The sequence below is a fragment of the Crinia signifera genome, chromosome 5 (assembly GCF_055691185.1).
Source record: "Crinia signifera chromosome 5, ASM5569118v1, whole genome shotgun sequence".
Taxonomy (NCBI): domain Eukaryota; kingdom Metazoa; phylum Chordata; class Amphibia; order Anura; family Myobatrachidae; genus Crinia; species Crinia signifera.
In genome coordinates this window covers 202874345-202902133 of record NC_139221.1, presented here as the reverse complement: position 1 = coordinate 202902133, position 27789 = coordinate 202874345, and the positions used below count along the sequence as shown (strand labels likewise).

The following is a 27789-nucleotide window of genomic DNA, read 5'->3' as shown; positions in this document are numbered from 1 at the left end:
ACCAATGCCACCACCTGATTGGTTGATAGATGCCATTGTCAACATGGCGGAGACACGAAGGGCAGAACCCTTCACACATGCGGAGCTGAGGGTTCTTGTCTCCGTCATGGAGACAAGGCTGGGCCGTGCGGGGCCGTTTATCACAAACCGCCATAAGCGGAGGGCCTATGCTGCGGCAGGGCGCCGAATTTACGCCCGCACTCGGGTGCGGAGGTCCCTCGGGCAGCTTGAGAGGCGGTGGTCGGACCTCCGCAGGCGCCAGCCCCAGCTGCTCCAGCAACTCAGGAGCGAAATTGCTGATTGTGAGTATTTTAGCTATGAAATTTCGCACTTACAACATAGCATATATAAACAATAAAATGTGTTTCATGATAAGTGGGTGTCCATGGGTTTAAAAGTCCATAGACTGTTATGTGTGCTTCTTCCTGGTTAACATGCAGTCATGTGGCTTTTATATGTAATGCCATAGCATTGAGGATTCTGATGCATACAATGTGCCAGATCTAATATGTGTTACACATTGATAAATGCCTGGGTTGTAATGTGTGAACAAATTACTAACAATCACATAATAATTTACATGTCACAATTTGGAATCCATTAACAGTAAGGAGCTACTTTCCTGCATCGTTTGCCATCATTATCACCCTTCCATGTATGTCTTGTTATGGATTAATACATGTGCCCCAATGACCCGACATTGACCATGATGTTTTTTTCTACCACACAGCACGAGCCCAAGCCCGACAGGCCCGTGAAGAGGCGGAGGCAGCCCTGGGCCAGGAGGAGGCCCAAGACCCGGAGGAGGAGGTGGCGGCAAGGGTGGAGGAGGAGGAAGTGGAGGAGGAGGAGATGGTGGTGGAGGAGGAGGAGGTGCGTGAGGAGGTGGTGGAGGAGGATGTGGAAGCGGAGTTGGTTGCGGAGGAGGAGGTGTTGGTGGCGGAGGAGGAGGTGGAGGAGGAGGTGGTGGTGGTGGTGGAGGAGGAGGAGGAGGAGGAGGAGGAGGAGGTGGAGGAGGAGGAGGTGGAGGAGGAGTTGGAGGAGGAGGTTATTGTGGCAGAGGAGCTGCCGGAGGAGGGGGCTGAGGAGGCCACGGTTGCCCCGGAGGAGTCTGATGACGAGGGGGAGGAGGCGTGCCAGGCCCCGGAGTACCAGCAGATCGGTATGTTAACATAATGCATCATTAATGAAGTAGTTGTACTGGTATTTGTTATGTAGCACTGGTGATAACAAATTTTTGGCCCATACTATTCATATAGACCCCAAAGTGGGTAGCTACAGATACAGGTACGGCTTAGATGGGGTGTCCAAGGCATCCCTTTCATCCAGGACACCTCTGAATTACACAGGTTTGTGGGATGGGTTGGAGCTCCATTTTGACTGCCACATAACCGTTGTAGTTAAACAGGATCCTGGAGTAAAGGGATGAGTGGATCATTTGTGGATTAAATTCACCTGCTGCAAGTGTTGATTATGACCCATCAAATAGTGGAATCTATATTGTTGGTGAATGTTATTTCTAAACTATAGGATGTATGCTATAAATGGAGTATGGGCCGGCCTACCTTGGAATGGAGTCACAAGTTGCCAGTGTCCCAGGAGCCTCCTCTACCTAAACACCCCCTGTAGTTCAGATTGTTTTTTTGCCCTCACAGAATTGTAGGTTGGTTTAGACAGAATTATGATTTTGAGGATGTGTACTGTGCATTCCTGACATTTGCATAACTCCCATGCCACGAACCATCACTGAACTTAGACTGAGCAGATTGTGACAAGTTCTTATTGACGGAGGCCATGACATGCTTGTCATTGGTTAGTCATGGGTGGGTTGTGACTGAGAAGAAACAATATGACTGTTATGTCTTCTGCAGAGTAAAGGGTAGAGGCCAAAAAAGACAGTATGTAGTAAATAAGTTAGCATGTATGTATATATGTATGTGTCATATCTATTTATCTATGTGTGTCTCTATCTCTCTACATAGATAGATATATATATATATACACACATGTCACCTAGCATTTGTGCAATTTATGTCGCAGTATGTGAAATGTATGCATGAATAACATGACTAATTTTTGCTCCTTTGACATGCCCACAGATGACACCACACCGGCAGATGAGGGGGTGCGTGGGGCCGTCCTGCGAGCGGAGCAACATTTAAGGCTCCTTCTAGCAGACCTGCAGGACATCCGCGATCTGCTGCTTTAATTTATTATATGTTATATTTTATTTTTTATGTTAATGGTGATTTTAAATAAATTCTTTATGCAAGTTCACAGTTGTTGGTTTTATTTGCACTTGAAACAGTATATGTGTAGATTGTTTATAATCTTTTACACAGGGTGTAATACAAACCATTGCACTTACATTGCTGTAAGGGTTAATGTGTGCAATGGATGTGTTAGGCATGCTTGGAAGGATATATTGGCATCTAATTGATTCCAATTCCAAATAAGCTGTTTTTTATGAGGATAGGTAATTGAATAAGTGGGTCATGTGATGTATTGCAGAATTGACATAATAGTGGGTTGTTTGGCGTAAATACTCCGCTTACGGGCGGTAGCACCGCTTGGCTCCCGTTCGGATGCGGTATTTCCGAGCATACTCTGTAATACTCAGTAATACCGTGCAGAATCGGAGTGTTTCTCCCGCACACGCATGGTTTGTATGTCGTCCGTAAACACGCCCTGTTCTTAAAGAGTGAGTCCGTCCGAATGCGGAGGACACGTGGGCGTTTCTACGGACGATGGCCGCACGCGGCAAAACACCGTGGCGTGCGGACCGCTCCGTAAGAATGCGGGAATATCCGCACCGATCTGAATAAGGGCCTCTATCTTGGTATCAACCTTTAATTTGCCCTGTCACCCTCTGCCTCTTCATTCAAACACTATCTCTCACATACCTCCCAACATGACCCTCTCCAGGAGGGACACAATGCTCCTGAACTTTATTCTTAATGCATGATTACCTTCATCTGTGTTGAACAGGTTAATTGATAACAAAGGTGCTTCAACACAGGTGATGGCAATCATACATTTAGAGGGAAGTGCAGGAGCAGAGCAATGCAATGTGTCCCTGCTGGAGAGGGTAATGGTGGGAGGTATGCTCTCAGATGCCATCTTCCTTGGCCTCTTTCTAACAACCACATCACCCTCTGTCTCTCCCTGTCCCCCTCTACCATCAGAGCGGTCAGTAATGTAGTGTAGGTTAGGGTATAGACAGGACAGTAGTATAGTGGCGGGTATAGCAGGACCAGTAGTGTAGTGGTGGGTACTTTTCCCGGTGCCTTCTCCAAAGGATGTACAGTAGATATAGACAAAGTTGAGCGGCACTCATAGGTTTTGAAGAAATAAAGACAATTATGCAAGTGAAGAAATCTATGTTTCTGTTGATTCCTGATGATTGTTAATACATCGAAATGTAGATTTTACAGTGCTTGTGTAATGTTGCAATTAAAAGTATACAAGGGAGTTATTTCTAAAAATATGTGTATCAAGGCATTCTGGACAATGGGGGTTATTCTAATTCAATCGGTCCCAGCGCTTTCGCAAGGAGGACCGATTGTTTGTGACTGAACATGTGCACAGGTTTTTATGCGCATATGAAGCAGCTGTGTGCAAGCCGGGCAGTGGGTGCGGAGGGGCGTGGGGAGGCGGGCTGGGGAATTTGCCTATGGGAAAGGCCAGCATTTCATGGGCTTTCCCATAGTAATTCCATGATGATGCAGGTTCGGGGGGTAGGCAGCTGAAGTCAGTGGATGTCAGCTGCCCACCCTGTCCTCGCACAGGGCGCCTGCAGATCAGAGACACCATAGAGATGTCTCAGATCTGCGAGCGCTAAATAAATCATTTGATGGTCGCCAACCATTAAATGGTTTCTCCCCCACACCCAAGGCTGCGAATGGTTCATTATGCAGATCATCCATTCGATTGTCTGTAGTGGTTCAGGGTGGGGGGGCAGATGGCCATGCGGGCGACACCTGGGGAACTTGCAAGGCTGCAAAATTCACAGCCTTGCAAGTCAACCAGAATAAGGACCAATGTCTAAGTGAAGTCAGAGAATATAAAATATATATATATATATATATATATATATATATATATATATGTTTATACCATGCATAGCACTTCAATTGGTGGATACCCATTCAGATTAGGCTCCAATTCCCATATTGGATAGAATTTGAATTAAATGAATCATTCTTTTGTGATGACTTCCAGCTATCTGATGTCGCGGTTGCTTAGGGGTGCCAGGGATTCTGCGAGTCTGTGAGGAACGCTGAGCTCGAGAGGGTGCAGGTACAGACAGTGCAGTGCACGAAATGCACTCAAACACTGCCATTGATTACATATGCTGCTATGCGGGATAAATATGTGATGCATCCCAGATTATATTGTGACCTAAATGTGGAAGTATGATTATTCATGCAGTTTTCTGGCTGAAAAGTGTAACCGCTTATGTCTGGGCTGTTACATACTGCACTTTCTGTGCATACTGTATTGATGCATGTAGCTTGCTGATTTTTTCACATTCTTTGTCCAAATTACAGTGCCCCTTTGTTACTACAAATTATGCAAAACAGGTTAATGCACAACCACAGCTAATTCCACACCAGCATCTAACTTGTTCCTAGTGCTGATCTCCTCAACAAGCTATGTGGCTCATAATTCTCAGGGTGCTTATATTATAACAGTTTGATACTCTGTGGTGACTGGAGGAATTTCTTAGGGCTTGTCCAATGTATGGGACCAAGAAGTCCTTCTGCTCCATATAAAGTTTCTGTCCTTCTTGAGTTTGCCTTAGGAAATCTCCATCAAGGTTTGACAGGTGAAATGCGTAAATCACACTCCTAACCTGCCACTGTGCATGAATCAGGCCCCTTTGCTAAAATTAACATAATGATTATTGAAATTAGTTTTCTTGCAAGTTAATACCAATAGCATCTACTGCCACTTTGTGCTTGTACATAGTCAACAGGGAAATAAGTGACAAATGTCCTTTATCTATGTCTTGTCCAGGCAAGAGGATCCTCAAAAGGAACAAATATTGATAATACAGTTAGCTATATGGAGATGCCATGATAAACCAGGTGCCTGTAATAGTTGCTATGTGGTCTTCAATCAGTTCACATAGTTAAAGATTGTGTTCTACATCCAAATACATCAACCCATAGTGCAGGATCCAATAACTCTTTGGGGACTGACCAGTTAGTGCCACGGCTTATTGGGTATTTTGTCTAGCTTGCCTCAGGCAGGTGAAGCAAAATCCCCAAAAGCAGACCCCTTTTTAAGTAAACTGAACCTGTGTGGAGGACTTGAGCTTGTTATAAGGTGATCCTAATTGAATAAACTGATAAATAAAAAACTGTCAAAACATTGGGAAAATAGTGAAAAACTGAACTTTTTTGCGTCCTATATTTTTTCGGTGCTAAAAGGATATCACCCATAAACTTTACCATTAGTCTTCTCAAATAGGCTAGACTATATACTAGATTATCTAAATATGCAGAGGAGGGAAGATGAGATGACTACAGGATGAAATGCCTATGATAGTCATGAAATAGTTATTGGTTTATTTACTAAGATGCAGTTCTATTGAAGATGGAATGTTGCCCATAGCAACCAAACTTATTTATTTAGCACCTTCTAAAACATAGTAGTTGCTATGGGCAACAACCTACCTTAAATAGAACTCCCATGATCTAATGTACGGCTAAGGATGCAGTCAGAAATTGGACACAGTCATACTATATAGATTGTGGACCTAGGGATACACAAATAACTTGTTTTAATTTCATCTGCAAGGAAAATAATTCTGGTTAAAATATACATAATACTGTGTAAGAACAATAATACTGATTGGTGAGAAAACAAACATTTAGTAATGTTCTTGAAAATTCAGCAATGAGAAACTGAAGAGCAATCATTATATTTGGCACTTGCAATTTGATTGACATTTCATTATCTTCAGTCCTGATGTCACTAATGATGATAATTTAAATGATTTTAGTTAGAAAAGTTGTAAAAACATACATTTACAAAATAGATTTATTAAACAAACAACAATGTTATAATATTGGTAATTGGTAATAAAATAAATGTTAGTCCTTAAAATATCTGCTAGAGTTTAGTGACAGAGTATAAGTGGGATATACAGTTAAATTGTAATTTATTATTTATGAAGCAAACTACCGGTAAATTATTTTCCAGATGAAGTCAGAGACATAAGACATAGGGCAGGAAGTATTAAAATACATTGACGCCCCTCGCCGCCCAACCGCAGTGATGCTAGCGCATATGTATTAACAAATGCGGATAGCATCACGGTGCGGTGATGGAGGCCCCCCACGACACCTGTGATGTGTGCGGGGGATCTCCTTCACATCCTGGCTCAGTGCAGCTGTCCCGTCGCCTCCTCCTCCCCCTGCAGCAGGAAGGACATTGGGATGTGACATATGCTAGGGGGAGGAGGAGTTTCACGGAGGAGGAGAAGGGGGGTAGGAGTCTGCGGTGGGCAGTAGTCGGCGATAGAAGCCCATAGGCTTCTATAGGGTATCGCCACCCAAAGTTGGCGATTCCCTGCCCTGCGATGGTGTGGTGGCCAGGTATTAGTACATTTGAAGATGCTGTAATACACCCAAAACCGGGGGTTTTACTGCATTTTTTTCCTTAGTACATCCCGCCCATAATCACCATTGTTCATAAGCACCACCTGCTCCCCGCACAGTGGGGGGTAATGGGTGGGAAGAGATGTGTTTGGGGTGTGATAAGGCATAGTTAAGTGGTGCATGGGCATGACAGCAGGATCACATCATTAAAGCTTTGTCTCCCAATTTACAATGCCGAGATTATTTGAATTGTGAAGTGTAAGGTGTGGCTATGATTATGTGGTTCAGCAGTAAAAGCATCATCGGCTTGACAGACCTCCCATTTTACTTGAGTATGCGGTGCAGGGCGAGAGCGATGATAGGCAAATGCAATGCAGGACTGGATGACTTGAATGAGCATAGTCTTTAATGCAGTAATGATGCAGTGTAAGTATAGTATCTTCGCGAGCTGAAGCAGTGATTGAAGCCATTAAGTTGTTTGAATAAACAATTTGTTATAGCTGACAAAGCATTGTCCTGTTATTATATCATTACTGATTTGCCAGTTTTTGCTTATTTTTCTGATCTTAGAATTCATTGAGAGAATTTCCGGGGGGGAAATTACTTTCAGAAAGTCAATGGTAGTGACTTCAAATGTACTCAGTTTGTCATGGAGATAACTCAGGTTACGCAATACAGGTATCCCTTATCCAAAATGCTCAAGACCAGAAGCATTTTGGATAACGAATTTTTCCGTATTTCAGAACATATTTCAGTGAGGTACTGTATCTTGATGTATCTTGCATGTATGTTGTATAAACACATCAAACACATGAAATACACACAAATGTATTTTATTTGTGCATTTAACAAAGTTTGTGTACAATCTTACTATCTCAGATACTGAATTTGAATGCCAAGCACTCATTTTCTTGCACATATTTAGTGCCAGTTACAGATCATGTCTCCAGAAGTGCTGTTACATATGTACCCAGTAGTGCTTTTAGCAAAAATAAAAGAAGACATTTTTGGAAACTATGGTTTTCTGAATAATTTGGATAATGACTATTTGGATAAAGGAAACTGAACCGTACTGTATGGGTTGCTGACTCAGGGAATAGATCATGATTTCATACAGATCCAGTATGTGATAGTATAATGGCACAATACTAAAATGTTACAATGGTTTTCAACTAGTCATAAGGCTGCCATAGTGGTTACAGCAGGTAAGAAATACATCTTCCATTCATCTATAATAGCTAAGAAGCTTACTGTCATACTCTCAGGATACATTTTGCAAGATACTGCCTGACACTTATCATTATAGTTGAACTACTGTATATAGCATTTGTAGATACAATACTATATTGATATTATTTAAGGCTCAGTCATCTATGCAGACTATTACAGACACATTTTTCTTCTCAATGAAAAGATGGGTGCTCCATCCGGGCGTGTGGAATATTCCAGCAATCCTGGCTGTAAATAGGAGGAATTGAACCAGGCCCAGGTTCAGGGTCCTGAGTCAAGTGGTGTCCACCAGAAGAGTGGACTCTTTAACTGTAGTGAGAATGTGCAATTGACAACCAAATGGGCATTACTGATACTGCCCAAGAAGGCATCAGTCTTCACTGTTTAGGAAGCATAGCTAGACAAACCAATATATAATAATATACAAAAGCTCAGCACTGTATATAGCTGGAAATCTGTGTACACAAGACAGAGATCATTTTAAAGACCCCCATATAAGATATCCAATTAAAATAACAGGATTCCTCCTACTGGTGTAGCTTCTTTATCCTCCTCTGTAACAAAGAACAACTATCCTGTATTGGCACAAAACATTCATATACATCTCTGAGTCCTGCTGTACCATTATTTATCTGTTAAATAAGTTAGGATACCCGGAACTGAACAAGGTTGGGATGTACCAAAATTTTAGTCAAAACTGAAATTGTAGTCATCAAAATATTAGCACCTTGAGCTGATAACAATTAAGTGAGAGAACAAATGTGTGAAATGTTGGAACACTGGCAAGAAACAACACTGACAGAGAGGATTTAGCGCTGTTATCTAGTCTAGTGTCTGAAATCAGTACTGAAGCATGCATTCTATTGTTATGGGAATTTGTGTGTACGCCATGAACACATACATAACGGCAAGGGCCAAGGAAACAGCAAGATAGCAAGTTCAGATGCCCAGCTGCCAGAAGCACTTAATTTCACAGAAAGGCCAGAACAGCTAGGTGGGCATAAATCAAGGACTTGACTGGACATGCCATAATGGAATGGTGACAGGACATACAGTAACAGTGATCCCCTTCACTGGTTGGCTGCTGGATTGCCCTAAATGGGCACTTATAGGTACGAATTGGCTGATTGGAGGGAGCTAGATGTATAAGCTGGAGATGGCAATAGTGACTGGTGTATTTTATGTTATGGTCCTTGCACGCTACTTCTGCAGTTTGGGCCTCTGGTTTACAGATCTTGATACCCCATTTCTTTACACACTAAGATGCATTTTCAGCAAAAAACACTTGGTGCTAGCAGAGTTTCACAGTACCTGGTGTGCTGAGACAGGCGGTTTGGCATGTGTTTGTCTGTGTGGTAAAGTCGAAGTAAGGAGGAAAAAGAGACTGAGCTGAGGAGATGAGATTGAGAGAATGAGAAGGTGTTTTGGTGAGACAGGGCATAAATTGTGTCATGGGGATTAGATGCGGTGGCATATGGGAAAGGGGGTATACATAATTTAATAATAAAAAAATATTCCCATTATTATTATCCTTGATAGTTAATTGTTTTCAGTTATTAATCAGATAATTATTAGAATAATAAGAATTATTACTTCGATAAGTATTAGAATCATTTGTTTTGATTAATGGTGTTACTGGGCGAGGACGATTAAATAAAATAAGTAAGAGTTTCAAGGGAAGTTTCTGCTAAAAGATTTCTAAATTAAAGAAAACTCAAAGTTACTTACAAGTAATTTTAATTTATGATCACTGTCAACAGGAATACCTGATTGCATCAACATCAAATGTATAGCTTCAGTTAATGTATATCTGCAGAATCCTGACATCTGACATCCTGAATGTAAGTATAGTATGCAGGGGAGGGTTAGGATTAAGTTGTGGTGGGTTGGGGAGGGAGGGGTTAGGGTTAGGCACTAGGGGGAGGGTTAGGGTTAGGCACTAGGGGGAGGGATAGGATTTGGCTGCAAGAAGGGGAGGTTAGAGCCAGGCTGCAGGAAGGGATGGTTAGTATTGGAAGACGTTTTTTATATGTGCCGGCCAGATGTTGGGATTATAGTCATCAGGATGTCATTATTGGTTATGTGACTGTCGGCATTCTAAGCAATGGTCTCCCATACCCAACCCAATCTATGCATTTATCTATCTATTGTATACCTGCAACATCAGACAGTATGCTAAAATGCTTCTATAAAAAAAACTGGGCAGATGCTGAGAAAAGCATTTGTTATACTATGGGCCTGATTCAGATTTGCTGGGTAAACTGCGAACATCACAGCTTACTGAGCACCATGAATGAATACCCCCCGCCACCGCCGGTTCCCCTCACTACCATGCGAGGTTATGTGTAATGAACACGCATCCACTCATACGCCTCTGCTGCAAGAGAAATCATTCGATGGTTGCCGACCATCAAAAGATTTCTCCTGCAGTCATAAATAAAGTCAGTGAAAACTGCCTTTTATTTGCTTGCACCTGATAGAAGATGAAGCGGGTGGCTGCCATCCTGTGAGGTCAGCCACCCGACCCCAGCAGGCATCGGCCCATCTTCGTATCCATGGGAACACCCAGCGTTTCCACGGGGATGTCCATAAAACACTGGGCATTTCCACCGCCATCCACCCCAGGCCCTCCCCCCACAATGAACGGCCTGACGATTGTGTAGCTTGCCGAGGCTGTTCATTGCCGGGGTCTGCACATGTTCAAATATGCACTTGCGCATGCGCAGACCCCCAAACATTGGAACGGAGCCGAGTTCAGCCCTGTCCGAATGAACAAGAATCAGCCCCCCAATGTGCAGAGGTTTCATGCCCTGGCTAGCACAGTGTTCACAACTTTTGTCCTCAGGGACCTCTAAGAGAGCATGTTTTACTGCTTTCCTCAGTATCACATATGAAGAATTTAGGACCACCTGTGGACCTTGTATAGTGTGTCAGCTGGTCATTTTGCTGCAACTAGGAGATCTGAGGACTGGAGTTAGGTAACACTGGGCTAGTCATCTCATAAAATGACTCATATCAGCATGAGGAGATTAACTAAACTTTCAAACTGATTAAACCTAGCTTATCACATTATTCAGCTTGCTCTGTGTAAAATTACAGAAAGCAGAACACAATTTTATCTGTTTCCATTAATAGCGCACTAAAACAATAAAGTTGATTACATTTACTACCAAAGTTACTTTAAAATTTCTTTACAAAATTATCTATACTTCCCCCGGGTCATAGAGGTGGAGACAGTCAGTTCCCCTTGGTCATAGAGGTGGAAGGCAGCCAGTTCCCCATGGTCATAGAGGTGGAGGCAGCCAGTTCCCCCTGGTCATAGAGGTGGAGGCAGCCAGGTCCCATTGGTCATAGACGTGACGGCAGCCAGTTCCCTCTTGTCATAGAGGTCGAGGAAGCCAGTTCCCCCTGGTCATAGAGTTGGAGGCCGACAGTTAACCCGGTCATTGAGGTAGAGGGTGCCAGTTCCCCCTGGTCACAGAGGTGGAGGCAGCCATTGACTTCCTAACTCTTAGCAAGGCACCTGGGTCAGATGGATACCCTTTCAATTGTTCTAAAAAAAATGTAAGGCCACTCTGGTTTCACCGATAAGATACTTAACTCAATGTTAGCTCTGTACTCCTCTCTGTCAGCTAGGGTTTTTACTAGTGGAAGTTACTCGGGGTTTGATTTTACTAATTGCACTCGTCAGAGGTGTTCACTCTCACCTCTAAGTTTTGCTTTGAGCATATTAAATCCTTGCATTCAAAAAACGGTCTATTAAAGGTGGTGTCCCACAATATTTGCCAACAATATTTTGTTATGTCTTCTTCATTCAGAGTCCTCTCTCCTGCAATTACACTCTATCATTAGATATATGGGAATATCTTATTATAAATTGAATATAATGAAGACTGAGGCTCTTCAACTTTATACTGTATAACGGAAGACATGCTTTAGCGAGACAGGTTTATATACCCTTAGATCCATTAAATAATTGGGTGTTAACCTTGCAAAGGATGACAATCTTTTTGATTGTAAGTAAGGCCCCCTACTATGGCATTTTTGAGAGGTCATCCATAGAGTGGATGTCCAGGAAGTATCTTGGGTAGGGCAACCTGCAGCAGCCAAAGTTTCTCTCTTCATCCTGCAATAAATATCTGAAGCATGGTTGCCTTCTGCGCAAAAAAAATTGGATAACAGCTCTTTGCACTGATCTGGATCAATCTATCATGTATCCGACCGCGCAAAACAACTTTCCAGGAATGAAGAAACTGAGGCGAAGCCATGCACTACACATGCACAACTGCGAAAAACGCCACGCCATCAATCGGCAAACACATTAACCCACTGTGATTAGATACAACACCTCTACAACAAAAGTCTACTTTTCATTTGGGCACACCTTTTATTTTATTCTTCAGTAGTATCCTCACATGAGATAAAGCTGTAAGTTACAGCTGCTTCTTTCAAAATACAATGAAGATCAACGAACATAGGAATAAATGTATCAAGGGTCAGTGTGGGTGAGAAGTAGCATTAGTGCATGTTATGTGAACTGCAATGCAAGACAGCATGCAGATATGCCAGGCAATACATGAACGGTCAGTAGCGCTGACTATTCTGACACCTGCAGCTGTTGATTTTGACAGCTGCAGGTATCACCTTATCACCACAGCAGTGTTAACTTTGGCTTTATCAGCTGTCAACTCTGAGCACCACAGGAGATCTTACAATAATAGGAAGATCTTGCACATGTACAGTGAGACACCTGGGGGTAGAGACACAGAACATAAGCACTAGGGTGGCCAATCCCGGGATCGGGATTGGCGGGATCCTGGGATTTGGCCCCCAAAACACTGGAGATTCCAATCCCGAGATTTCGGGATTAGACTGCGCATGCAAGCAACCCTGCAGTCCCGCTCCCCCCCCCCCCCACGGCTCCCGGCAGTATGAAGCCTCACTCCCGCCCGCCCGCCCACCTAGCCAGCAATCAACTCAAGCCGCAACACGGGTCCTGGCAGTATAAAGCTGCCCACCCACCCAGCAACCCGGCCGCAAAAGTAAGTAAATGCGGGGCGGCCAGCACGTTTTTTTTATTAGGAAAGCCAATCCCGGGATCCCGGGAATCCCAGGATTGAGCATTTTTCCAATCCCCGTGACTGGCTTCCCTAATCAGCACTACACTAAGCAGTTTTTAAGTTTTCACTCCTCCACTACAGAAATAAATATGTTAATATATCTCTTAGGTTAGGTGTACCTCCCTGCTTTGCATCAGTAATGGGTCAGATTAAAAATTGGGGGGAGGGGGGCATCATCATGACAGCATGATGATCACCAGACACCAGCTAACCACATAGCTGGCCATGCATCATAAATATTGAAATTGCATTTGGATTTTACACATACAGTATATGCAATTTTGGCACTTTTTTATTTAGGGAGACACAGGGGCACTTTAACAGAGGAGGGGCCCCCTCCCTCTATGATATACTGTAGTCTCTGGCATTGTGCCAGAGTCTACGGTGCATGCACGAGTCTCCAGAGAAATGGCGCCCGCCATGTTCCGGAGACGAAATTCAGCACTGCGCTTTACATTTTTGCCAGGATTGCAGCGCTCGTAGCGGGACACTGGAGAGGTGAATATTAAAATATGCGTGCAGTGTGTGTGCACCTCCAGGCACTTATTATCTAAATACATATGGGGATAAAGGGGGGGTTAAAATGTATGGGATCTAAATGCCTACATGGCAATGGCCTCACTTCCTTCACTTCTCATAATTGAACATTTTCTACTCCAGGCCCAATGAGCCTTTAATCCGGCCCCGGAAGCAGGAAGAGCTATAGATACATGATCTGTGCTATAACAAATATCCGCCACATTAGCTAATTATCAGGATTTAGACCAGATAATTAGAACTTCTTTTTACAGCAATAAGAAATAAACATTTGCAGGAATGTTCTAACAATCATATTTAGACACTGTGGCTCTGAAAGGAGGCCATTCCTGCAATATTCTAAGAAGTAAAATGATCATATACTGTAAGCACTCATTTAACTTCTAGAGCTTCAGCCAGTGCCGTTGTATGCATGTGTGGTCAGCGCACCATGCATGTGCCATTGCGGCTCTGGAGCCCACTCCTGGTCATTTCTGGGTGTCACCACCTGGAGATGGTGTTGTCCTGTCAAGGCCAATCTATGGAATACTTCACTCCCTGCAGCACTGAAACCTATACGGCTGCATCTGCCAACGCAAATGGAGGGACAATGGCAGATTTCAGACATATGTGCTGCAAACCCTCCATGGTACAGTATATCTACGGGATATTTAATTGTGAGTAAAATTCCACAAAGACTTAATACTAGTCCACCTAGTCAGATCTTCACACTACACCTACCAGTGTTGTAAAACAGACCAATATGATATCCATTGCGAATTACTACTGCAAACCCTACATAATAGTGGAACACAATGTACTGTACAAGTACATTACCATATACACATATACTACTATGATGTACTGCCCGACTCACCATTTTGAACTTGCTGCTTGCCATCACTTTCTCCAGTCTTTTCCTGCTTGCTCAGACTTTGTCCTGAGGAATCCTCTCTTCTGTTTACATTTGGTAATCGAGTCCCATTAACATTTCCCTGACTAGATTCTGTTTTTCCGTCACTGGAATTTGTTTCTTTATTTGCTTCGTGTTTTGATTGTAGTGATTTTTCATTTTCATTTTTTTCTTCTCTCTCATCACTATTTTTATCATCCTTCTCTTGGAACACATCTTCTTCTGAATCTCTCTTCGCTCTTTCCTCTGAATCTGTATAGGAGGATCAATAATTGGACTCATTTTAAATGTGTATATAATAGTGCTGCAACACCATAAGGGGTTAATAAATCTTAATATAGTAAGGATGGGGAAAGGGGTTTGTATAAGTGTATACAAGTTTATTAAGGTTCCCTTCCATACTGGGAATTAAAATGAAAATAATTCCAGACGAAAAATCAAGTTGCTGACCATTGATTTATTTTTTTCTCTGTTCATGGATGACATTAAGTCTATACATACTATTATCCTGGATGGAGATGGCCGAAAAAGTGAGCGGGCGCTGACCTCGTGTGAGGTCAGCCGCCCACCCCACACAGGCATTGATATGCCTGATTCCCAGGGGAACGCCCTGCGTTTTAATGGGGACGTCCATAAAAGGCTGGGTGTTCCCCTGCTTCCACTCCCTTGCTCGCCCCCAGCCCTCCCTGAATCAGCCCCAAAGTACCAACCAATCAGCTCCTGACAGTTTTCAAACACAGCTTATAACATGACTGGAGCTGACTGGCCGGGACTTTATCTCTCTTTACTTGATCACTCTCCAATGTTGTCTGGTGATCACCAAATAATTGGCTAAAATGGCTAAAAAAATATCAATGTGAAACAGGCACCCAGGGCTAAATGTAATAAGGGGCGATTTTTTAGACATGTGCAATTTTTGGTAAAAAACGTCCTAAATCGTACGTTTTCCAAAAATTGCACATGCAATAGGGTGCGATTCGCGGTAAAAAAAAATCACACTTTTTGCTACAAAATCGCACATTTTGAAGTGGCGATTTTTAGTCACACTTCAATTCGCATCCAGATGTTTTCCCATTGGAAAGCATCTAACTCGCACATGTAATAGGGTGTGATTTTTGGTAAACATTACCAAAAATCACCGGTCCTGTTTCCCAAAATACGGGGGACAAAAATGACTAGGGGTCCCCCCGTATTTCAACAACCAGCACCAGGCCCAACCAGCCAGCAGGGTAATGCCACAGCCGGAGGGGGAGACTTTTTATACAAGTCCCCCCGGCCAAAGCATTCATCCCCCTGACTGGTCAGCATCGGCAGGGGTCCTTGGGGAGTGGTGACCCCCCTAAAGAAGGGGTCCTACCCTCCAGAACTTACCTGCCCATGCTGAAGCCCGGGGCTGTCCTCGATGCCCCTGGGCATCGAGCTGATTTTGTGTAAAAAAAAAATAGATGATAAACTATTCTCTTATACCGTGGTACTATGAGTCCCAGCAAGCCTCCCCCGTATGCTGGGACTTGGAGAACCACAAGTCCCAGCATGCGGGGCATTAAAGGGCCCGCTGGCACTTATAGTTCCACAGTAAAATAAATAGTAAAATAAACACACTGACACTCATTAAAAATAAAACTTTAATACATACAAAGCCCACACATACTGATACTTACCTATTTTGAGCCCGTAGGTTGGTCCCGAGGTCCGGGGCTCCAGGGCTCCAGGGCTGAAGAGTCCGGGGTCCAGGATTCCAAGAAATCCATAGGGGGACCTGTGGAAGAAAATCCTACTCACCAAGGCCCTTATTCTGGTTGGTGCGGCCGGAGCCGCACACGGTGCCCCGGCCGCACAAACCAAGCACCGCCCACGAGACGGATCGCCACGGCCGTCCGTACACGGACGGCTGGCGATCCGCATAAAAATGGTGGAGGCGTACGCCTCCACCATGGTGGGAGCTGCCCCCTGCATTCGATGGTCGTCGACCATCGAAGGCAGGTCCGCACGCCCCAGCAGCTCCCGCAAGCTGAGACCACACGGACAATCGTCCGTGTGGTAGCTTGTATGGGGGCTGAGAGCTGACATCCGGCGACGTCAGCTTTCCGCCCCCATGAGTTGCGTCATGCCCTCATTACCATGCATACGCCCCGCGTTTGCATGGGAACGCCCATGAAACGCGGGGCGTACACATAGGGAAATGAGGGCATGAAGCCCCTCACGCCCCTATACGCCCCCTTTGCGGCGGACGAAATCCGTCTGCGGCGAAGGGGGCTGCACATGCGCAGATTGACCTCTGCGCATGTGCAGTGTCAAAACATCGGCGGTACGGCCGCACGCGGGCCGTACCGCATAGATTAGAATAAGGGCCCAAGTTCCTCAGGAGAAGATCTGTCCTCTTAATCCGACGTAGTCCAGGTCTTCTGCCCCATGTCAGGTCTTCTGCTTCTACTCCCGCTGGTAACTATCTGACGAACTATCCGGAGAGAGGCTGATGTTCCATCTTCAGCGTCTCTCCTCCGAATGATTCTATTGGCTGCCTAGCGGCCAATCAGGAGCTGAGTTTGGCGGCCAATAGAATCATTTGGAGGAGAGACGCTGAAGATGGAACATCAGCCTCTCTCCGGATAGTTCGTCAGACTGGTACCAGCGGGAGTAGACGCAGAAGACCTGACGCGGGGCAGAAGACCTGGACTTCGTCGGATCAAGAGGACAGATCTTCTCCTGAGGAACTTGGTGAATAGGATTTTCTTCCACAGGTCCCCCTATTGATTTCTTGGAATCCTGGACCCCGGACTCTTCAGCCCTGGAGCCCCAGACCTCGGACCCAGGGACCAACCTACGGGCTCAAGATAGGTAAGTATCAGTATGTGTGGGCTTTGTATGTATTAAAGTTTTATTTTTAATGGGTGTCAGTGTGTTTATTTAACTATTTATTTTACTGTGGAACTACAGGGGGATGAATGCTTTGGCCGGCTGTGGCATTACCCTGCTGGCTGGTTGGGACTGGTGCTGGTTGTTGAAATACGGGGGACCCCTAGTCATTTTGTCCCCCGTATTTTGGTAACCAGGACCGGCCCTTGAGCCTGGTGCTGGTTTTATAAAATCCAGGGGACCCCTATTTGTTTTGCCCCATGATTTGATGAAACCAGGACCGGCTCTTTGAGCCCGGGGCTGGTTATGCTCAGGAGGGGGGACCCCACGTCCATAAAAGGCTGGGTGTTCCCCTGCTTCCACCCCCTTGCTCGCCCCCAGCCCTCCCTGAATCAGCCCCAAAGTACCAACCAATCAGCTCCTGACAGTTTTCAAACACAGCTTATAACATGACTGGAGCTGACTCTCTTTACTTGATCACTGTCCAATGTTGTCTGGTGATCACCAAATAATTGGCTAAAATATCAATGTGAAACAGGCACCCAGGGCTAAATGTAATAAGGGGCGATTTATTAGACATGGGCGATTTTTGTTAAAAAACGTCCTAAATCGTACGTTTTCCAAAAATTGCACATGCAATAGGGTGCGATTCGCGGTAAAAAAAAACCCACTCTTTGCTGCAAAATCGCACATTTTGAAGTGGCGATTTTAAGTCACACTTCAATTCGCATCCAGATGTTTTCCCATTGGAAAGCATCTAACTCGCACATGTAATAGGGTGTGATTTTTGGTAAACGTTACAAAAAATCACCGGTCCTGTTTCCCAAAATACGGGAGACAAAAATGACTAGGGGTCCCCCCGTATTTCAACAACCAGCACCAGGCCCAACCAGCCAGCAGGGTAATGCCACAGCCGGAGGGGGAGACTTTTTATACAAGTCCCCCCGGCCAAAGCATTCATCCCCCTGACTAGTCAGCATGGGCAGGGGTCCTTGGGGAGTGGTGACCCCCCTAAAGAAGGGGTCCCACCCTCCAGAACTTACCTGCCCATGCTGAAGCCCGGGGCTGTCCTCGATGCCCCTGGGCTGTGGGCATCGAGCTGATTTTGTGTAAAAAAAAATAGATGATAAACTATTCTCTTATACCGTGGTACTATGAGTCCCAGCAAGCCTCCCCTGCATGCTGGGACCTGGAGAACCACAAGTCCCAGCATGCGGGGCATTAAAGGGCCCGCTGGCACTTATAGTTCCACAGCAAAAGAAATAGTTAAATAAACACACTGACACTCATTAAAAATAAAACTTTAATACATACAAAGCCCACACATACTGATACTTACCTATTTTGAGCCCGTAGGTTGGTCCCGAGGTCCGGGGCTCCAGGGCTCCAGGGCTGAAGAGTCCGGGGTCCAGGATTCCAAGAAATCCATAGGGGGACCTGTGGAAGAAAATCCTACTCACCAATTTCCTCAGGAGAAGATCTGTCCTCTTGATCTGACGTAGTCCAGGTCTTCTGCCCCGCGTCAGGTCTTTTGCGTCTACTCCCGCTGGTTCCCATCTGACGAACTATCCGGAGAGAGGTTGATGTTTCATCTTCAGCGTCTCTCCTCCGAATGATTCTATTGTCCGCCTAGCGGCCAATCAGGAGCTGAGTTTGGCGGTCAATAGAATCATTTGGAGGAGAGACGCTGAAGATGGAACATCAGCCTCTCTCCGGATAGTTCGTCAGACTGGTACAAGCGGGAGTAGACGCAGAAGACCTGACGCGGGGCAGAAGACCTGGACTTCGTCGGATCAAGAGGACAGATCTTCTCCTGAGGAACTTGGTGAGTAGGATTTTCTTCCACAGGTCCCCCTATGGATTTCTTGGAATCCTGGACCCCGGACTCTTCAGCCCTGGAGCCCCAGACCTTGGACCCAGGGACCAACCTACGGGCTCAAGATAGGTAATTATCAGTATGTGTGGGCTTTGTATGTATTAAAGTTTTATTTTTAATGGGTGTCAGTGTGTTTATTTAACTTTTTATTTTACTGTGGAACTACAGGGGGATGAATGCTTTGGCCGGCTGTGGCATTACCCTGATGGCTGGTTGGGCCCGGTGCTGGTTGTTGAAATACGGGGGACCCCCAGTCATTTTGTCCCCCGTATTTTGGTAACCAGGACCGGCCCTTGAGCCTGGTGCTGGTTTTATAAAATCCAGGGGACTCCTATTTGTTTTGCCCCATGATTTTATGAAACCAGGACCGGCTCTTTGAGCCCAGGGCTGGTTATGCTCAGGAGGGGGGACCCCACGCCGCTTTTTTTTCTTCAATTTTTTTCTTTAACTCTATTTTAACAACAGAAACATGCACAGATCACAATGATCTGTGCATGTCTCTGACCAATTCGCACATCAGAACCTGGTCTGAAAAAAGTGTGATTTATAGACACCTCAAAAGTGTGATTACCATTAAATATGCGTTTTGTATACTTTTCTGTGTGAAAACATCTGGATGCGATAAAAATGTGAATTTATCCCGCACAATGACAAAGTGCAAGTTTTTTGGAAAACAGAAGCGAAAAACGGGACTCTGCGCACCCTATTAAATGGACGATTTGAGGAAAAAATGCGATAACGGCATTTTGATGACTAATTATCGCAAAAAAAAGCAAAATCTCAGTCTATTAAATGTCACCCTCAGAGTTCCACCTTGCATTACATTGTGGGGTTGATTCAGTGTCCATTTTATCAATGCATACTCATGTGCTGAGCATATGAAACTACTGTAATCAGGGTAAACACAGTGGTGTAGTTAGGTGCCATGGCGCCCGGAGCAAGGGCATGTTTTGCGCCCCCCCTCCCCCCCAATATGTCATAGGTGAGGCTCCTGCGCAGTGAAAAGTTTGCACAGACCAACATTATACCCCACACCGTAATGCCCATTGCACATTTTAGTGAACTTTTTAATTCCAATTACACATAACCCACACATGATGCCCATTACATACTATATAACACTCCGTAATGCCCATGACATACTATATAACACTCCGCAATGCCCATTACATACTATATAACACACCGTAATGCCCATTACATACTATATAACACACCGTAATGCCCATTACATACTATATAACACACCATGATGCCCATTACATACTATATAACACACCGTATGTTGCACGCCGCCGTCCGGTGCTCCCAGTGCCCGGACGGACGGCGAGTGGTGAGGGCAGCAGTAGCACGGCTGACGCGAGTCAGCCGCGTCCCAAGCCTCCTTCCGAGGCCAGGCGTCGGGGCGTTGCTAGGCAACGTTCCCGACTTCCGCCCGGTCGCAACGCGGCGAAGGGTGGATATAGTAACAGCGCGGCTGACACGCGTCAGCCGCGTTACAAGCCTCCTTCTGAGGCAGAGAGTCGGGGCGTTGCTAGGCAACGTCCCCGACTTCCGCCCGGCCGCAATACGCACGCACGCCTGGCGTCATCCAGGCGGCGCGTTATTTGAATAAATAGCCGGCGTCTGCTGGGCACAGACGCCGGTTATAGCGTTTCTCTCAGCGTGTTCCCGGCCTGGAACCTGTCAGCGGCCCTTGCTCCTAGGACCTGTTCCTGGATTCTATGGTCAGCTCTGCTCGTGGTTTCCCTTCTCCAGCCTGCTTTTTGGGATCTCTGTCTGCCTGGTGTTGGTGCTCGCAGTCTCAAGTAAGTGCTCCAGTGGAGCCTGGTGTCTATCTTTTGGGACTGCCGAGTTCCTGCTTTTGTATCATCTCTCATTGTCACCAGTGCAGTTCCCTTAGGAACGCTGGACTTGCCCCGCCGTGGGCTTCAGTCATTTCCATTGCCTGTAACCTGCTCCCCTTTTTTCTCTCTCGTTCACCTCCCTCCTTCTAGTCTTTTTCATAGGCAGGGATCTTTGTATTTTCTCCTCAGTGTGTGTGTTTTGGGGATTCGTACCTTGGTGTCCCTCAGTATTGTGGTGATTCTCCATTTCTTGGTCCCAGGTGTTTGCGACTGGGTCGCCCTCCCGGTTCTGGCCAGGTGCCGGCAGATAGGGGTAATTCCCAGTTAGGCCCTGTAGTCAGAATATCTTTTTGAGTTACCCCTGGCGATCCCCTATCCCTTGTCCTCACATAGACCTAGCTGCATCGGGGTTGGAGCGGGCATAACTCGCTCCTTCGGACGCGGCGGCCACAGGTGAAGCCTAGTTCCCGCAGGGATTTGTCATCTGCCCGGGGTTCTCAACAGAGTCAGCGTAGGTTTCGCTGTGGCCGTCCTGACCGGCGGTCCCGGCTGCGGGCTCACGCCTGAACCCCCATTCCCTGTATCTGCACTCCGGGCTCAACGGCAGCCATAACACCGTAATGCCCATGACATACTATATAACACTCCGCAATGCCCATGACATACTATATAACACACCGCAATGCCCATGACATACTATATAACACTCCGCAATGCCCATGACATACTATATAACACACCGCAATGCCCATGACATACTATATAACACTCCGCAATGCCCATGACATACTATATAACACTCCGCAATGCCCATGACATACTATATAACACTCCGCAATGCCCATGACATACCATATAACACTCCGCAATGCCCATTACATACTATATAACACACCGTAATGCCCATTACATACTATATAACACATCGTAATGCCCATTACATACTATATAACACACCGTAATGCCCATTACATACCATATAACACACCGCAATGCCCATGACATACTATATAACACTCCGCAATGCCCATGACATACTATATAACACTCCGCAATGCCCATGACATACTATATAACACTGCAATGCCCATGACATACTATATAACACTGCAATGCCCATGACATACTATATAACACAGCGTAATGCCCATTACATACTATATAACACTCGCAATGCCCATGACATACTATATAACACTCCGCAATGCCCATGACATACTATATAACACTCCGCAATGCCCATGACATACCATATAACACTCCGCAATGCCCATTACATACTATATAACACACCATAATACCCACTACATACTATATAACACACCGTAATGCCCATTACATACTATATAACACACCGTAATGCCCATTACATACTATATAACACACCGTAATGCCCATTACATACCATATAACACACCGCAATGCCCATGACATATTATATAACACTCCGCAATGCCCATGACATACTATATAACACTCCGCAATGCCCATGACATACTATATAACACTGCAATGCCCATGACATACTATATAACACTGCAATGCCCATGACATACTATATAACACTGCAATGCCCATGACATACTATATAACACAGCGTAATGCCCATTACATACTATATAACACTCGCAATGCCCATGACATACTGTATAACACTCCGCAATGCCCATGACATACTATATAACACTCCGCAATGCCCATGACATACCATATAACACTCCGCAATGCCCATTACATACTATATAACACACCATAATACCCACTACATACTATATAACACACCGTAATGCCCATTACATACTATATAACACACCGTAATGCCCATTACATACTATATAACACACCGTAATGCCCATTACATACTATATAACACACCGCAATGCCCATGACATACTATATAACACTCCGCAATGCCCATGACATATTATATAACACTCCGCAATGCCCATGACATACTATATAACACTCTGCAATGCCCATGACATACTATATAACACTGCAATGCCCATGACATACTATATAACACTCCGCAATGCCCATTGCATACTATATAACACACCATAATGGCCATTACACATTTGACACATAAGTGCCACTTCCCTAGATGCTCAATGCCAGGGGCTTCATGCTCGATGTCAAGGGGGACTGAATTTGCTAGTTGCCCAGGGGTGCAGAACTGTGCAGCGGCCCGCTCCCGGCCGCTGTGCAGCAAGGTGGGAGGATGGGTGCAGCAGGGTGGTAGGGTCAGTGGGTGGGTGCAGCAGGCTGGGAGGGTTGGTTGGTGCCGCAGGGTGAGTGGGTGCAGCAGGGCGGGATGGTTGGTGGGTGCAGCAGGGTGGGTGGGTGTTTGCTTGCAGCAGGGTGGGTGGGTTAGTGCAGCAGGGTGGGTTGGTGCCGCAGGGTGGGTGGGTGCAGCAGGGTGGGACGGTTGGTGGGTGGGTGCAGCAGGGTGGGTGGGTGTGTGCTTGCAGCACGGTGGGTGGGTTTGTGCAGCAGGGTGGGTGGGTGGCTGCTTGCAGCAGGGTGGGTGAGTTTGTGCAGAAGGGTGGGGTTGTGCAGCTGGGTGGGTGGTTGCAGCAGTGTGGTGGGTGGGTGGGTTTGTGCAGGTGGGTGGGTGGGTTTGTGCCGCAGGGTGGGTGGGTGGCTGCTTGCAGCAGGGTGGGTGGGTTTGTGCAGCAGGGTGGGTTTGTGCAGCTGGGTGGGTGGGTGTTTGGTTGCAGCAGGGTGGGTGGGTTTGTGCAGCAGGGTGGGTGGGTGCGCGGGTGATGCAGGGTGGATGCAGCAGGGTGGGAGGGTGCACCTTACCTAACCCCTCCCCCTGCTGTGCTGTGCGTCGCTTCCACCCCTCCCTCCTCTGGGTCCGGGAGAGAGACGCGCTGTGCTGCTGTGTAAAATTCTCCCGCTGGACCGCTAGCCAATAGCAGCCACCAGTTGATTGGCTTTTGGACCGCAAGCGCCCATTGGCTAGCGGTCCAGCGTGCGGGAGACGTGTTGTTACAATTTTACATAGCCGCCGCAGCAGCACGTCTCTCGCGGGGGAGCGGGCAGGGCAACGGCGGAGGCGGGCGAGCGAGCTGGCGGTGCCGGCACAGCTCCGGCGCCAGGCTAGCTTCCTGCGCCCGGAGCGTGTGCTCCGCCGGCTCCGGGCTCGCTACGCCTCTGGGTAAACAAATGGTTACATTTTTTAAAGCATACTTGCCTACTTTTGAAAACTAGTTTCAGGGAGATTATAGTTGGTAGTAGAGTTTTGCACAGCGCCCCATTGAGGGGACGTGTCATGCTCCACTCAAAGAGCGTGTCTAGTTCCATATATGGAGAGATTGTGAAAAGAGATTGAGAACGTGGCACCTAGAAGCGTGGGTGTGTACTACTACATCTGAGAGGAATCTTTTAAAATTACTTACAGTATATCCAAATGTAGATGAGTCCCAAAGCAGTTAGTAAGAGCTACTATACTTGATAAAGTGCTGGGAAATGGTGCTGATCATTCAATGTAAATGTATTTTAATTCCGGTACTTGTTATCTAGCACGGCGCCCATCGGGTCCCATCGCATACCTTAACTTAAGGTATGCGATGGGACCCGACGGACACGATTTCGGGCTTTTTTTGAGGTTTCCCGACAAATGTAAAATCGGGTCCATCGCATGCAATTTGGTTGCATGCGATGCGATTGACCCGATTTTTGCAACCCGATTGCATACAATTAAAATCGGTGGCGCCGTGCTAGGAAACAAGTACCTTAATTCCTTTTCTCCCAAAAAAAGTAACAGTGTAATGTGGGCTAGGAGAAATGAGGGAGATTGCTAGACTAATGAGGGAGATAGGGATATTGCTTCTTTTTCAGGGAGTCAACTATGTTTTAAAGGGCCTGTGGTGTCAAGAGGCCACTTCTCTAATGATCCTATCTGATGCTTCACTAAAAAGATTTCTTCCCTTCATTTACTACTTGGCAATCTATTGCGTCATCTGTTTGTCTCCAGTGAAGAGATGCAACCCTGGAGCAGATGTGATTCTTACAACTTACACTGACCTGCCTGCTGCTTCCACTGCTACTCCTATCCTGCCCCCTGCTTCCCACTACTATCCTAACACATGCTCTGCATTACCAGTACTCTCGGCTTGCTCTGTGATACTACTACTCCCAGCCTGATTCTACATCCCACTACTACTACTACTACTACTACTTCAATATTGCCCCATGCTCCGCACTACTACTCCCATCCTACCACTAGTGGCAGCAGAGTTTATAGATATTGTGCTCCAGGTGCTGGAATTGATGGGGAAAATAAGCTATCCAGCACTACCGCCTGACCACACATTACATTGCACAACCTAGCTATGACCCCCCCCCCCCCCCCCTTTGGAACATGCCTTACACAGCCTTCCCAGGATATCTAGACATATAGCACAACCCCATGGCAGGGGCATAATCTACCCACCCTCCCACCCTGTTTTTACCTGTGGGGGGCTAATGTGTCCTTTTTGTTATTGTTGTTGGACAAAGTGTTTTTTTCTCCCTGTGTTGGTCAATGTGTTTTATTTTTTTCCCTATCAAATTAAATTTTTTTTTTTTTTTTTAATGTAAGGTGAATGTGTTTTATTGTTTTCTGTAGGGACCAATGTTTGTTTTTTTCTGTGGGAGCAGCTCTGGTTTTTTCTTGTGGGGATCAGTGTATTTTTCTTTCTTTCTTGTGAGTTGCATATTGATAGTGTTCATAGAGAGCTGTAATATGGATTCAGATGTACACACCAAGATTTGTATTAGAATGTGTTGGGTGTTCCTAGGTAGTTACAGGGGTTGGCTATAGGGACAATAAATTGCTAAAATTAGGCCTGATTCTGGTTCACTTGCAAAAGCAAATGGGTGGGGCAGATGTAAAATGTGCAGAGAGAATTACATTTGGGTGGGGTTTGTACTTCAAACTGATATCTCCATTACAGTGTAAAAATAAAGCAGCCAGTAGTTACTCTGCACCGAAAAATCTAACTCTCTCTGCACATGTTACATCTGCCCCACCTGCTGTGCATATGGTTTTGTCCATTAGAGAAAGAATTTTCTTTTGCAAGTGAACCAGAACCAGGCCCATTGGGCGCCATACTCATACAGTAGATGATCTGCATCTAGTATAGGGCTTAAAAATGTTTCAATGGTGTGCGTGATGCAGTCACAAAGCATGATGCATACACACTGAAGCTAGACATGATGGAAAAATAGTGAGAGATAAAGTTTATATAATGTGTGCCATTTTTTGAAAGGAAGCAAGCCTACTTCATACATTCCCACTAACAGGGAATTCAATTAGCGGCAATTTACAGTGGTATAATTTACACACTGGAGGGAGCCCACTGGTGTCAGAGATTTTTTTCATGTATCTGAACAGATCAGAAAAAAATCCCCAATGATTAGTGGGTTACGTCAGGTGCCATGACCATGTTAATCCACAAATCAATTAACTTTTCCTTGATCATGTAGGTTAACATCCATTAATCTTTTTTCATATTGACTTTTTCCTGTCCAGCTTGATACTGTATATTTTCTTGTATGTTACAGCAGCCATCATAATCCACCTGCACAATCCTACCTTCCTCACCAACAACGCTAAAGACCCATTGAATCTGTGATGGTTATGGTATAGATCAGGGGTGGGGAACCTTTTTTGTGCCAAGGGCCATTTGTATGGGGTAAAAATCCTTCGGGGGCCATATGTAAAAATTTCCCTTACAAATTGTCCTGCTGCAGCCGTCCCATGATCCGGCGGCTGCCACTGACTAGGACTGACAGTCTCCGGCTGCTGTTGATTAAGAGGAATCTCATGAGAACTACCGACCTCTCGCGAGAATTCCCCTGTACTTGACTCCCGGCAAAGCTGGCAGGCGGGTGGGAGGGCCACTCAGACCGGCTACAGGAGCCGCATACGGCCCCTGGGCCTGAGGTTCCCCACCCCTGGTATAGATTATAGACAATGTCTAATGGTTGACAGTAACTAGGTTGACACCGAACTTACGCTGACCTGCCTGCTGCTTCAGTATGTCGACACAAACTTATGGTCAACATAGACAAGATCGACAATCAGAGAGTTTTTCATGATTTTTTTTGGTGCCTATCTAATCGTACATCGTGGACAGCGTCTATATGTACTGCATTCTCTCGCCATGCTTCGGGCACACTATATTCCCACTTGTATAGTAAAGTATGAAAAACAACCTTTATTTTACAGAAAAATCATGAAAACCATGTTGACTTTTTGACTATTTACCTTGCCTATGTAGTCCATAAGCTTGTGTCAACCTTTTGGCAGTGATGATTACTTTTTAGGTGTTGACCTTATCACTGTCAACCATTAGTGGTCATTGACCGAGACATTGTCTATCCACTGACTGCATACCTCTGTGCTACACAGCTGCAGAGAGACTGAGAGCACCAAGTTACTACATGCAGCGCTCCCTATCTAAGTGGTATTAAAGCATATACTGTCAGGGCCGGCCCCACCACTAGGCAGCTCTAGGCATTTGCCTATCGCGCTGGCCACTGGAGGGCGGCAGTTTGGAGCAGGTTCCCCCCCCCCGGGTGGAGGTTAGTGCAATTCCCCCCCACCTCCGGAGCGACTAGGCCACCACCGCATCACCCGTTCCCCTGGAGTTACTTAGCGGCACGCATCACCCCTGGCACACCCACCCCCCAGGTGGAGCAGACTAATACCCGTCACCTCCCCCTGGGGAGCGGGTGAGCACCGGATGGCATCCCCCCCACCCGCCTGGTGCTCTCTGGGGTCTGGCACCGGCCCTGTATACTGTACACAAACCATCTGTTGGAAAAGCTT

At 45.8% G+C, this 27789-nt stretch overlaps 1 protein-coding gene across 5 annotated transcripts in view; it reads right to left on the bottom strand.

Moving 5' to 3' along the window:
* Nucleotides 1-27789, bottom strand: part of PDE1C (phosphodiesterase 1C) — a 790350-nt gene that overhangs the window by 41303 nt on the left and 721258 nt on the right. For all 5 annotated transcript variants that reach the window (XM_083188441.1, XM_083188444.1, XM_083188443.1 and 2 more), the window contains one exon: nucleotides 14352-14639. In XM_083188441.1, coding sequence (XP_083044567.1) covers nucleotides 14352-14639 — 288 coding nt within the window. The remainder of the gene's footprint in view (nucleotides 1-14351; nucleotides 14640-27789) is intronic.